The 14,617-nt window shown below is 39.3% G+C and overlaps 1 protein-coding gene across 3 annotated transcripts in view; it reads left to right on the top strand.

The window, feature by feature from the left end:
• The window catches only part of EYA2 (EYA transcriptional coactivator and phosphatase 2), a 247,930-nt gene that overhangs the window by 163,242 nt on the left and 70,071 nt on the right, over positions 1–14,617 (top strand). For all 3 annotated transcript variants that reach the window (XM_027848711.1, XM_027848700.1, XM_027848704.1), the window contains 3 exons: positions 1,740–1,917; positions 8,531–8,676; positions 10,831–10,914. In XM_027848711.1, the coding sequence (XP_027704512.1) occupies positions 1,740–1,917; positions 8,531–8,676; positions 10,831–10,914 (408 nt within the window). The remainder of the gene's footprint in view (positions 1–1,739; positions 1,918–8,530; positions 8,677–10,830; positions 10,915–14,617) is intronic.

Raw genomic sequence — 14,617 nt, 5'->3', positions numbered from 1 at the left:
CCCTGAATTAAGAGGCATTCTAGCCAATGCAGCTGTGTGGCACATTGGATAGAACACTGGGCCTTGAGTCAGGAAGACCTGAGTTCCAATGTGACCACAGACACTTAGTAGCTATTGACTATGGGCAACTCACTTAACTTCTGTTTGTCTCGGTTTCCTCAACTGTAAAATGGAGACAGTAATAGCATCTACCTGTCAGAATTGTTGTGAACATCACACAAGATAGGGGCAGCTAAGTGGTGCAGTAGATAGAGCTCCAGTCTTGGAGTCAGGAGGACCTGAGTTGAAATCCAGCCTCAGACACATGACACCTACCAGCTGTGTGACCCTGGGCAAGTCACTTAACCCCAATTGCCTCATTAAAAAAAAAAAAAAAAGATCACACAAGATAATATTTGTAAAGCATTTAGCATGCGGCTTGGCACATACTAGCCACTTAATAAATGCTCATTCCTTCCCACTCCCCAGATAGATATATGTGTTATAAAAAGGTTGAACTGTGTTTACCATCTGTAAGTGTGGTTTTAAAGACTAACACATCCATAGTTGGAGATATGTGTTAGGAGAACTAGCAAATCTCTTTCCCTTTCTGATTCTTAGTTTCCTAACCTGGCAGTTCAGGAAGCTGAACCAAAAGATTTCTCAAGACCTTTTGCTCTATAATTGGAGGACATTAGAAGCTGTCTCTGAAAATTGCTTTATGTTCTGTGAATCTAAGCTTGGGTCCTGTCAACAATATTTTATTCTTTTTAAGTTTGTTGTCAGCAGTCATTTTTCCTCTTCATACCCACTCCTTAAACCTATCCTTGTAACAAAGAAAAAATCCAACATAGCAACTCCATTCCATAAGGTCATAGGGTCATAGATATTGAGCCAGAGAAGCCTCGGAGGCCAACTAGTACAACTAGTTTTACATGGGAGGGAGGGAGAGAAATTGGAACTCAAAATTTAAAAAGAAAAGGATGTTAAAAATAATGCATTTTTAAAATACATAAATCCTTTACCAAAACATAACAAAGAATGATGAAGAGCATGAACAGTATTCCTCATGGAATTCCCATTGTGATTTCCCCACATGAAATAATAATATGGGAGGGTATGTCCCTCTCTCTGGTTAGAGATGTGCCCAAGGGCATTATATTAACACCCACATGTAGAGTGTGGGGATCAGTGAGCACGGGTGATGTAGCTAAAGACAGTTTAAAAAATTTTTATAACTGCAACAAACACCAGTACTTACTCCCACCCCACCCTCAACACTGTCTTAGCCCAGGTACTTCCTGCCTCACTCTGGGTTTTCAAATGTATATCAAACACATAATTAAACAAAAAACAATCATTCAATTATTATATTCCATTATGTCCTAATATTTCCTCAGTAAATCTTCCCCTCCTAAATCTCTGAATTTTTTTTTTAAAAACTAGAGCTTTGAAAAGCAAAATGAGTTGCCTTATGAGATAGTACATTCTAGAGCTTCTGGAGACCCTTAAGCAGAAGCTGGTTTGATTATCACTTACCAGGGTGTTGTATGGGCAGCTCATGATTCACATGGAGGATTCGTGATTTGCATAGAGGTTGTATAAAATAAACATCAAACTCATTTCCAACTCTGAAATTTAGTGATTCTTCTCATCCTCTCCATGACACTAAACCATGATCCATGGCTGAGATTGGGGGGCGAAGGGAGGCTAAGAAATGGTGTTTTATTTCCTATCTTTGTCTTTTTGTGTTTCCTAAGGAATATCCATCCTACCCAGGCTTTACTCAGAGCCAATACTCCCAGTATTACAGCTCTTCCTACAACTCTCCGTACGTGTCAGCCAGCAGCATCAGCCCTTCGCCCCTTACCACATCCACATATGCACTTCAGGAGTCTTCACACAATGTTACCAGTCAGAGCTCAGAGTCACTTGCTGGTAAGTATACTGTATCATGAAAAGGAAGAGTATAGATGACAGGCTCATAGATTTAGAGCCACAAGGCACCTTAGAGATCAGCAAGTTCCACCCTCTTCTTTTACAGATGAGGAAACAGAGTAGTTAAGTCACTTAGCACAGGGTCACACAGCTAGTGTCCAATGAGATTTGAACCCAAGTCTTCCCGATTACAAATCCAGTGCTATACCAGACTGCCTGTCATGGGTAGTTAGTAGACCATTGTAGTTCTTCATGGCACTGTCCTTGGCACACGGTAAATGAGAGACACAGGAAGCACCGTTAGTGCACAGAGCTGAAGTGGGGATTTAGAATCCAGAATTAATTTTGAATTTAAAAAGGAAATCATCTTGATTCCTTTTTTGTTGTTGTCGTTCAGTCATGTCCAAATCTTCTTGAGTCCATGGACATTAGCACACCAGTACTGTCCATGGGATTTTCTTGGCAAAGATACTGCAGTGGTTTGCCATTTCCATCTCCAGTCCTGTTTCCCTTAGCACTCATTCGTCCATCAAACAAACTTCCTACATTTCGTATTTATCTCATAGGGTTTCTATGAGGATCAAATACGAATATATGTGAAGAAACAAACGTATATCAGCACCTACTGTGTGTAAGGCTTTGTATTCCACTCCAGTGGGGGGTGAGAGAAGGGGTACAAAGATGAATAAGATGAAACAACTCCCCTCTGGGGACTGATACACAAATGATCATAATACACAGTAAGTGCATCAGGCCAGAACCAACAGTGTATTATAGTATATAGCATTTATGCAGTACTTAAAGGTTTGCAAAGCCTTTATTTACATTGTCTCATCTGAGCTCAGTACTGCTACCTCATAGAGTTCTTGGAGAAAAGCACCTTGCAAGTGTTAAAGGACTATATAAATGTGAGCATCTCTTACTGTCGTTGACTGAGGGAATCAGGAGAGTCTTCCTGGAGGAGGTGTTACTTAAACTGAGCCTTGAAGTATAGGTAGGATTTCAGCAGGCAGAGATGTAGGGAGGTGGTAAGGAAGGAGAGAGGAAAGCCTTGGATGTGAGAAAGCATGGCACAAGTATGAAGTATAGCAAGTTGTCTGCTTTGGCTGAAATTTTAGAATATAGAAATGCTAGTAATAAGGCACAGGGTTGGAAAGGTGTGATAAGAGCAAGGTTCAAGCATGGTAAGAGGGAGGATACTGAGTAATTAAATTCATTTAGGTAGTGTCATCATTTTATTATATTGGCTCAGCCTATCCATGAGTAATTAATATTTCCTCAACTATTCTGTCTTTATTTCTCTGATCAGTGTTTTGTAGTATTTATGGAGTTCTTCATTTTAAATACTGAGCTCCCATAATGTAATTAAGTACTTTGAAATCATAATGGAAAGTGCCTTAAAAGTAGCATCTGTTTAATGAAATGTTGATTGATGGTTGCCAGAATTAAGTGTTTTGGGTGGCTTAAAAGCAAATAGCTTCACAAAAAATGTTGTAAAATCAACACTGTGAGTAAATTTTTGATTGCCTGTCTCCCAGGGACCTTCAGAGTCCTTCCAAAGTTCTCTGAAGCACCATGCCTACACCATTAACATAACTGTGTTACCTTCTCTGAACTCCCATAGCCTTTTAATCTGAATAGTACAATATAGCAACCATTTGATTAGATGCCATCTCATACTCTTTAGTTCCATAATATGGTAAGCCCCTTGAGGACAGTGATGGTCTTCCTCTTCTGTACCACCATCCCCATTATTTGTTTTGTGTCCCACAACACCTAGCATGAAGGCAGACCCTTAAGTTTCCCTTAACAAATTGATAGATTGGTAATGTGGATCGCCTCTAACATCTGCTTCCTTCCTGGGTTTCTTAGTGGCTTTGGAAAATTGATTTCATTTTCCACTTTTACCATCAGTCAGGGTGATTTCACCTTTCTCATAGGTATGATGAGAGAACCAGTGGTTTATGAGGTCCCTTGAATACTACATAAACTGACTCATTCATGAATTCTATTTCTGAATGAGGTTGGAGCCTGGTACAATAGAACAAAGTAATAGTTTGCCTATGGTCAAAAATAGTATTGATAATAGAATTGTGTATTTACATATCATTTAAATATAATCAGGACAATATTCCTTACATTTATATAGTATGTTGCAGTTTACAAAGTTCTTTCACATACATCCTTATTTGATCCTCAAAGTAGCCCAAGATAAGTAGAACAAATATTGTTATCCTCATCCCTCCCTTTGTAGATAGGGAACTGAGGCTTCATGCGGTTAGATTGTTTGCCTAAGCTAGTCAGTAGCAGTCAGATCTTGAGTCCAGAAGTTTTTAAATATTGGTCCAATGCTCTATATTCCAAATTTTCAAAGTTGTTCCCTTTCCTCATTTGCAAGCTTCAGTTTCCCCGCACATTCTAAAATTCAAGAAAGCTGAATATTCATTGGACTCTCAACTTTTTGTCTTTCAGTCTCTCCAAAAAAAAATTTTTTCAGAGAGGGAAAAAAGACTAGGAAATCAGTGAGAAATTGAATGTAGCAGAGAATGTGAAGAAAGAGAACAATCATCAGTTAGCATTTTACTCCCAATTCAATATTCCATAATCCCCAAACCTTGGTCATAAAGGCACAAAAGAATGTGGCTTAACTGGGAAGAACGTCCATGTTCACCGTCAAAAACCTCACATATTTGAAGAGAACAATATGTTCCTTTGATGAATTTTTCTTAATTGCCTTTCTCTATTTCCCATTTTTCCTTGATTGTGTGACACCAAGGTAAGTGGGTGGGATGGCTTTTACTGTATATCTAACAAGTGTCCATAAAATCTAGTGGTAGAGATAATAAAATCAATGATTTCCTTGCTTCTTCAGACCTCTTGTCTGTCTGTTTTAAAACACACATACACACACAGAGTTGGTGTCACTTAGAAATTTCTCATAAAAAGCTGCAATACTTTTGAAATTATCCAGAATCTCCTTGAGTGGTTAGTTTTGAAATTCTGAAGACTCAAATGGTTTATAGCATTACTGACAGATCATTATCTTCCTTTTTACTGCCTGAATATGATATTCAGATGTGATTCCTCCCCTCTCCACTGTAGTTTTCATTGGCATGTGATAACATTTATATAAAATACCGCACAATTTGCAGCTGATTGCAGCATACTTCAGTTGGATGGTCTGCTGATTTAGAGTACAAAACCTGAACATCTGATATTACTCAAAACTAATATTTGGGGTTTTTTAAAGTATGATCACAAAATCTCTAAAAGAGGTTGGAAGATTTTCTTGTTTCAATTCAACAAACATTTATTAAATATCTGCCACATGCAAAGTACTGTGTAAGGCACAGCAGGATAAAAATTAAGCAGTCCCTGCCCTCAAGAATCTTTTATTTCATCCTGATGGGAGATAAGACACGTGCACACACAAACTATAGCTGTAATACAAAATAGGATATAAGTGCCTAAGGAAGGTGCAAATCAAGAGATCTATAGGAGGTCAGGGTCAGAGAAAGGAAAGGTCATTTCTGTGACCTTCTGGTGTGCCCTCATTTTAAGGAAAGCATCAGGGAAGGCTTCATAGAAGGCTAGATTTTCAGCACATGGAATTTGGTAAGAGTGAGGCAGGGGGAAAGAAAAAGAAGGCAATGTTTCTGTAGATAATGAAGTAAACAAAAGCATGAGTATGGAAAGTGTGGGACATGGATGAGGGACAGCTAGTAATCTCGTGTGGCTAGAGAAAGAGTATATAAAAGGAATTACTACAAGAAAAGTCTGGAAAGTAGACTAGTACAAGGTTATACATGTCAGCCTAAGGAATTTAGACTGCTATTCAGAACTTAGGCAGTTGAAAGAAAGATTTCAGAAAGGAGCTTCTTGAGAAATGTATTCAAGCATGTAACTGAAAGATTACAGGTAGCAAGAATGAATGAATTAATTAATGAACAAATGATTGCCCAGTGCTAGGGCCACAAAAAGAAAAAGCTGGACAGTCCCTGCTCTCAAGGAGCTCACGCTCTAATTGGCAGAGACAACACATAAAGTCAGCAGTTGGGTGAATGGAAAACCCAGAAGTCCTAAGGGTGCAGCAGTGGGACAGATGTAGGGAAGCACTGGATAAAACTCGAACTGGCTCATATATATCCCCTTGTACTTGCATGACCTTGTTTCAGACCCTCTTTACTTCTCACCTGAACTATTGTAATAGTTTCCTAATTGATCTCTCTACTTCCGACCTTCCCTGTTCTCAATCTGTCCTCCACACAGATGCCAAAATAATCTTCCTCAAGAAAACACAGGAGGCAGCTAGGTGGTGAAATGGATAAAACAGTGGCCCTGAAGTCAGGAGGACCTGAGTTCAAATCCAGCCTCAGACATATAACACTTACTAGCTGTGTGACTCTGGGCAAGTTACTTAACCCCAATTGCCTCACCCAAAAAAATAAATAAATAAAAATTTTTAAAGAACAAAACAAATCTGAACATGTCCCTCCCCTGTTCACAAAACCTTTCTGTGGCTCCCCATTGCCTCTAGCATAAATTACAAGCTTATCACTCAGGCATTTAAAAGCACTCTAAAATCTGGCATTCTAGATTTAATTTATATTGTTCTCTTTCACGTTCTAGCCAAACTGGCCTAGTAAGCTATTCCATGAACTGAGCATTCCCTCTCCCATTTACACAAACTATCTGCCATCCCTGGAATGCTCTCCCTTCTCACTTCTTAGAATCTTCATCTTTCTAAAATAAGCTAAGCTATCACCTGTTTTGTGAAGCTTTTCCTGCTTGTCTTTCATCCCATAGGAGTTAGTGCTCTTCCCTGCCTCACATTGCCTTGTCTTTCTTATATGTGTATGTCTGCCTTGTAGAGGTGTTATAACTTGGGTCAATGGATAGATTTCAAGAGGTCCATGAACTTGTTTGGGGGGGAAAATACATCTTTATTTTCACACACTTGTAACTAAAATTTAGCATTTCCTTGACTGAGAAAAGACTAGACTGAGAAAAAGTTAGAGAGTCTCTCTTTAAAGGTTAGGAGCCCCTCTTCTAGTAAACTATAAACTCCTTGAGGACAGGGACACCTTCATTTTTGTCTCTATCCCTAGCACAATTGCCTGGCACATGTTAGGTATTTAACATGTTAGACACTCCCACTGCTGCCCATTAGATTGAAAGATTATAAGCAAGGTCTGTTTTGAAACAATCTTTATACTTAGCCACTCTGGTCAATTAAAGGATCCATGGGAATTCCAAAGGACTCATGAAGAAAAATGGTATCTACCTCCAGAGAGGGAACTGATGAACTCTGAATGCAAATTAAAACATACTTTTTTCACTTTCTTTTTATTTTCCTTGCTTTTTTTTTTGAAACATGGCTAATTTGGAAATATGTTTTGTATGACTTCACATGTATAATGGGTATCACATTGCTTGCCTTCTCGATGGGTGGGGGAAGGGATGAAAGGAGAGAGAATTTGTAACTCAAGATTTTTTAAAATTAATGATAAAAATAAATAATTTTAAATTAATACAATAGAAATGTATGTGAGTATATATATATGTATGTATATATATAAAAAGAAATAATCCTTACACCCAAACACCTAGCACAAGGGCCTTCACATAGTAGGGGCTTAAGTAAAGAAGCTACCTTTTGAGGCAGAAAACAACTTCTGCAGCCAAACCCTAAAGTCTCTTCTTAAAGAGTTTCTTCTTTCTCTCTTGCCTACTGTTATACCTCTACTGGGAGCTCCTCCATGAATTTGAATACACGGATTCCCCCATTCCCATTCTCAGCAGATCATTGGACTAAGTGCAGAAAAATGTTCTTTCCCTTAATTCAATAAAGATGATAGGATGTTTTGACATCTAAAAAGCTGGACTTGAAGCCTGGAAGACCCATGTTCAAATGCCACCTCTGGCACATACTGGCTGTGTGACCCTGGACAAGTCATTTAACCTCTTAGGCAACTCTCCAAGACTCTCAGTTGCAGAGAAAGTGCCACCTCCATTGGGAGAGGAAGTTTTCCCTCTTGGAAGTTCTATATACCAACAAAGTCATAGCCCTAATCTTTATCAGTATCCCTGTCCCTATTAAGTAATTATATATAAAAGTAAAATGAAACAAAATGGGTGTATGGGGGCAGGAGGGAACAGGAAACTTTAGTTTCGAAGCTCTAATAATGTTCTTCCATTCAACTCTGTGTGACCAAACTAACTCAAATCAAATATCCTAAGGCTTATTATTAGAAAGGGACCATAAAAGGATCATCAAGCTTTCAGCCTCCTCGTTTTATAAATAAAGCTCAGAAAGAAATATTAAGAGTTTGCCAAGGTCACACAAGGAGTAAGTAGTAGAATTGGGATTCCAATCTCAGACCTTTGACTCCAAATCTTTCCAACAAAGTCTAGAGAAATATACATATTCAGTTTGGGGTAAGCTGGTGGCAATGGAAAAGAGAAGGAGACCTTTTGGGAAGGTTTGGTGATAGGAGATGTTCTTACCCTCCCAAGGGCATTTCTTTACAGGTGACATTCTTCATGTAAGTAATTCTGTGAGATAAAACTAATGGCCGAGCTCCTGACTTGATTGACTTCTCCCTTCTTGCAGTACTGGAGTACAGCACACATAATGGACCTTCAACACCAGCAAAGGATGGAGAGACAGACAGGCAACATCGGGGCTCTGATGGGAAGCTTCGTGGCCGATCAAAAAGAAGTAATGACCCTTCCCCTTCAGTGGACAGTGAAATTGAGGTAACACAAGACCACTCTCTCTGAATTGATGAATCCAATCAAGAGACATTTCTAGTGGACTACACTGTTTTATGGCAGTCATAGACTTAGATTCTGTCTGTGGTCCAAATAGGAAGACGGGTGAATTAATGACTATTTTCAGGCTTGTGAAGGTTGGCAACAAGAGAGAATAGATAATAGTTTTCAGCATCCATGAAGGACAAGGTGAAAAGAAAATGAGTTTATGATAAAGAAAGGAGAGATTTCAGTTGGACAAAAGGAGGAGCTTCGTAACTGTTAGAGATAAAACACAAAAATAAACAATGGAGATTGTTATTATCTCTTAGCCTGGAGATGTTCAGGAAGAAAAGAGGCAACTCTGTGGCCTGGATGGCTTAAATCACACTCTTGAATGAAGGAGACTGGAGTAGAACTCTCTCGATCTCTTCTATTTCTGTGGCACTGTTATTATTTTAAGATGTAATCTTGTATACATAAAATATCTCAGGGATTATTGGCCATACACTGGTCTTTTCTAGCATGTGGCATATTTGGATAGCAACACCATCAGAAATGTCAATATTAAATATGAAGGATGATGTCATGGGGGAAAGGGAGATGGTGATAGCTAAAGACAAACGCCAGCTAATGTCCACAATTACAAAGAACAGTTTAGCAAACCCATCAATCCATGTTCTATTTATACTTCTTTTTGTGAAGAATAACTATTGTCTCATTCAAATATGCCTTTATTATTGGTTTCAACAAACAGTATTGACTGAACCTCACTTCATGCTATGAAATTCCATTACATTATTATGTAGTAGTAGTTTAGAACAATGAATTTGTGTTTGGCAATACCTCCCCTACTGCACCCCCCTGCTGTGGGACAAAGGGAGAGAGATAACAGATTCTTTGGTCGGGAGAGAGGAAAAAGAGAAGTTAGAGATTATAACATGGTACTGATCAACCTTGCAGCCCAAAATAATGATCCCCTTCTGAGTGGAACTTTTGAAAGCCTTAGTAAGAACAGACAAATAGATATGGATAGTGTTTAATTCTATGTATTGAAGGTAAAGGGGATTTATAGAAATGATGACAATAGCTCTCAGGGAAAAAAATACATAAAGGAAGAAAAGATGCAGGAGGAAAGAGAGATTTGAGAGAAAAAATGAGTACAAATGCAGGATATTAGATTTGGAAGAACTTTTATAGACCATTTAGTTTAGCTACTATGTTTTACTGATGAGAGAACTAAGGCCCAAAAGTGGAAAGTGACTAGTTCAAGATCACACAGGTGATACAGCTAATTCCAGATTTAAACCTAGGTCCTCTGACTCCAAGTCTCATGTTCTTTCAGCTATACTATAAATCCAGTTCATACTAAATGTAAAATAACAATGATGATTATGTTTTTTTTAATATTCTAAAATTCACACTACTGTCAGGTTGAGCTTGATTAATTCTGTTGCCAGAAATCAGTGGAGATTTATGGTCCTTCAAATTCAAAATCCAGGAAACCTAGGTTCTCAGTACCAGTTCTGCCACTAACTTGCTATATGCCCTTGAGCAAGTCACCTTCCCCTCTTTAGGCTTCAGTTTTTCTCATCTGTAAAATGAAGGTATTTAACTGAGTAATTCCTAAGGTCCCTTCTAGCTCCATCATGCCATAGGTCTAAGTCCTAACCCTATAAAAGCTAGGTGCTGACTTTTTCTTCTTCCCCCTCTGGGTACTCCACTATTCTTTGCTTTTCATACATGGCAAATGTCAAAACATCAATTTAAAAAAAAAAAAACCTGATTTCCAGGAATCTTAGAACAGGTGCTGTCTTTATCCTCTGAATGTATAAAGGACTGACTCATTTCCACAGTTCTTTCTGGTAGTTTATTGTTAAGTACCTTCTCTTACGAACTTTTCTATGCATATCAAGAGAACAGAAGGTACAGGGATATGTTGAATAGCCTGGAGAACTAAAGGTTGGCCATTGTGACCCACTGACCTGTTGATGTTTTGAAGTATAGACAATGATCTGGGTGTCTTAAGTGTTTTGTTACTTATTGGTAACTTAATAACTTATACTACTCGCCGCCCTCCCCACCCCAGTAGAATTAATTCCTATAAACATGAAGATGTGAGCCAATTTGTCTCTCTTTGCTTAATTTCTTTTATCACAGCGTGTGTTCGTGTGGGACTTGGATGAAACGATTATTATTTTTCACTCCTTACTCACGGGAACTTTTGCATCTCGATACGGAAAGGTAAGTCTATTCATCTTTTTCAACATTATTGTTGTCCAGCCAAATTGCACTGAGAACTGTGGGGGCAGCTAATATGGCAGATTCTCAGACAGATGATGTCTATTTGGTCAGACCAAATGCTTTAAAAACTCCTCTGGAATTTTCCTCGAACATATGAAAATTAAATTAGTTTGCTTTCCTATTGTCTCCATCTCCTTTTCTTTAAAAGTTTGTGTCATTCAACTGTTGCTCCATAGGACATAGAGCTGTTATTCTTTAACTGTCTTTCTCCAAGGAGAAATAGAGTGACTTTGTAGCCAAAAAAGGGATTATCCTAGCTTGAAATAATGTAACATACTTTCTGGTTGTCTGTTGTTTACCTAAAGTCTCAGACAAATGAGCTTCCTTTTCTTTCTATATTTTTTTAAAAGAAGAAGGAAGCATTGTTGGCTGCCCAATATCTTAACAACAGTTTTACAGTTGCATTATTCACAACTCATTCAGGAGAAACATCTAATTAGAAATCTGGGTGAGCACCATAAAAAAAAAAAGAATACCCAGGGGATCATGGAAGAAACATTGAAATAGATTTAATAATGCAAAATGTATTCAGCTGTTAAAAAGCTCTACAGTGGTAGGTTCCTTTAGTTAGTTCTATAGACTTTATTTAAACTGAATAATGGCTGAACAAACATCTGTCCTCTTTATAGGAGGGAGGGAATGAGGGAAGGACAATCCTGTTATCGTCTTATTAGAGGTGGGTGACCTGTTTGGCAGCTGTTTCCACACATGGGTTAGAGCACCATCGCTTCATCAGCAACTGGAAAATAATCCTGTTTCTGTTTAGAGAACAGGAATATGATTTGACATCATCTCATAGCTTTTGCAGCTGGACATGTTTTACGAGGGTCCTAACAAGCTGGATGTGTAATTAGCAAGATAGATTTATTGTCTGCCATTATGTTGCAAAGGATATAAAAATGGTGTTGGTGGTGTAGAAATCTGTTGCTGAGTTGGAATTCTGTTAATATGTCTAGCAGTGCCTCCTGGAAATCCAGTACTCAGTTCTGAGCTGTGGTCTGCTCAGGTGAGAATCTCACTTGGCTAAAAACAATGGACTTGAAGCATTCTGCAGCAGATGGACAGTCCATGTGCCAAGTGTAGAAAAACAACCTAATGGAAAAGATCATCGGAACCTAGGGGCCAGGAAGCCTAGGTTCTGGTCCTAACTCTGTTACTAACTTGCTGAGTGACCTTTGACAAATCACTGAACCTCTGTTTCCTTCTTCTTGTTTAGTCAGTTAGTCATGTCTGACTCTCATGACCAGTTCGAGTTTTCTTGGCAAAGATAATGGAGTGGTTTGCCATTTCCTTCTCTAGCTCATTTTACAAATGAGGAAACTGAGGCAAACAGGTTTAAATGACTTGCCCAGGGTCACATAGTTAATATTTGCACTTAGATTTAAACTCAGGTCCTCCTGACTCCAGGCCCAGCCCTCTATCCACTCCACCTAGCTGCTCCTCCATTCCCTTATTAAAGACTTAGACTAGATGAATTCCAATATTTAATCACTCTTATGAAAAGAATCAATTAATCATTAAGCCTTTACTAAACACCTACTATGTGTCAAGCACTGGGGAAACAACCACAAAATGAAACAACCCCTATTCTCAAGGAAGAGAAATATAGTAAGTTCTATTCCACGTGCTCTGGACACCAAGTGTCTTCCCTGAGCAGTCCAGCTTAGGTGCTGCCTGCTCCATCAAGGCATCTCCACAGCAAACTTTCCCTCCTCCGAGCTCCTATCTTTACAACATACTGGGCAATTAATCATCAGCTGCCTTGCAACATTAGTCATCTTTCTCTGTGTATAAGTCTTTCTCTCCCAGACTGGATTGTAAGCCCCTTAAGGGCAATCAGTGCTTGCTGTTTGATTGATTGAAGATACATGCTGAAGTGGCAAGTAATGAAGAATTACAAAAAGGACTGAATCCTTGAGGGAGAACTATGAGATGTTCTTGGATCCATCTTTGGCTCTTTCCCATTATGAGACTCTACTTTCCACTCCCTCATTAGCTTCCTGCAAGGTGAAGAGTAGGCCTTAGGGTCATTTGTGGCTCTCCCAGCCAAAAGTGCTTATGAATCTATTTCTGACACTCTCTGGTCATGGATCTCCCCTTGGGGCTTTCCCAAATCCCTGGGCTGTGAGTTCATGATCTGTTTGGAATCTAAGCTGTGACCTACTTTGAGTCCTGACTATTCAGTCTCCCCACTTGTCCATATAATATGGTCAGTGAGCTCAGCTGGTGACCCTGACTGCTGGGGTACCTATAGATTCTTGAAACAATTGGTATAAGAGTAGATGACTAACCACCTGGAATCTCTATCATCTCAGATGTCAGATTCTGAGATGTAAACACAGACCTGGATAAAGGATTTGTCTTCCACTTACATGCAGCCTAGTGTCAAGGACCTGTTGTTGTTGTTGTCGTCGTCGTCATCATCATCTCTTGACTTGTGCGTGAATTGGATTTAATCAAGACAGAGTTCCCTTGTCAGCCTCCCACTCTCCTCTGGGGTTATCAAAGTCCAGTGGAGAGACAAAAGTCAAGATAACTGTCAATGGCCCAGGATTAAGCCTAATGTCAAGGACAGCTCAGCCTAAGGGGATGGACACGATGATCCTAGAATTCTATTTCTGGGTCACCAAGTCAGCTGTTGTTAGAAAGGGCATTAGTTCATAGCATCACAGAATTTTAGGGCTAGAGGGAACCTATTAGAGACCATTCCAGTTTTATAGAGAAGGAAACTGAGGCCTAGGGAAGTGAAGTGACTGACCCAAGGCCACCCAGCTAGTAAATGACAAATCTAGGATTAGGACTCTATTCTCCTAAATCCCATGTCAGTATGATCATTTTGGAATTCTTTTAGACCACACCCAGGTTGCCTTCAACTGCAGCTAGATTTAATTGAAGTCACCGTCTGTTGTTGTCCTTTAGGTTGTAAGATCCTTGAAGGTAGGGACTGTCTTTTGCCTCTTTTTATATAACAGTGCCTGGCATATAATAGGTTCTTAATAAATGTTTACTGATTAATGGTTGAAATTGATGGGAGTTCAGAAAGCTGTGGGGAGGACTCAAGTGCTATGATTTTGCTAGTAAGGAACTCCTAGTGTGTGAAAATGTCCTCTACCAGTACACCTTTGCAATGTTCTGTGTCTTACTAGTCTTAGTGAGTTAATTGGGACACTGAGAAATAAGTGATTAACCCAGGTCACACAGCTAGTATATGTCAGAAATGAAACTTGAACCCGGGTGTACCCAGCTCCCAAGGCCAGTTTTCTATCCTTTATATCACCCAGCCCCTCTGTTGTTGAGATTTCCACATGTTCTCATTTCTGCTGGTGGGGCATAATAGTTACACAATGTCTTTTGTTGGTGACTAGGTATACAAAAGTGCCCTAAAAATTTGGGGTGAGTGGTCTTAAATTGGAGCATGATTGATACATGATAGGCATTGGAACTTGCTAAGAGTTCTCTGTTGTTGTGGAACTAGATGATATATCTCTGAGGTTCTTCCTGACACCCTGTGATTCTCTGAGCAGTGGGCACTGTAGAAGAAGAGGTCATGGGGCGGCTAGGTGGCGCAGTGAATAGAGCACCTGCGCTGGAGTCAGGAGGACCTGAGTTCAAATTTGGCCTCAGACCCATAACACTTAACTGG

The sequence above is a fragment of the Vombatus ursinus genome, unplaced genomic scaffold (genome assembly GCF_900497805.2).
Source record: "Vombatus ursinus unplaced genomic scaffold, bare-nosed wombat genome assembly UNPS02000580.1, whole genome shotgun sequence".
Classification (NCBI taxonomy): Eukaryota; Metazoa; Chordata; class Mammalia; order Diprotodontia; family Vombatidae; genus Vombatus; species Vombatus ursinus.
The sequence above is the reverse complement of the archived record's forward strand: the minus strand, read 5'-3'. Positions and strand labels throughout refer to the sequence as shown.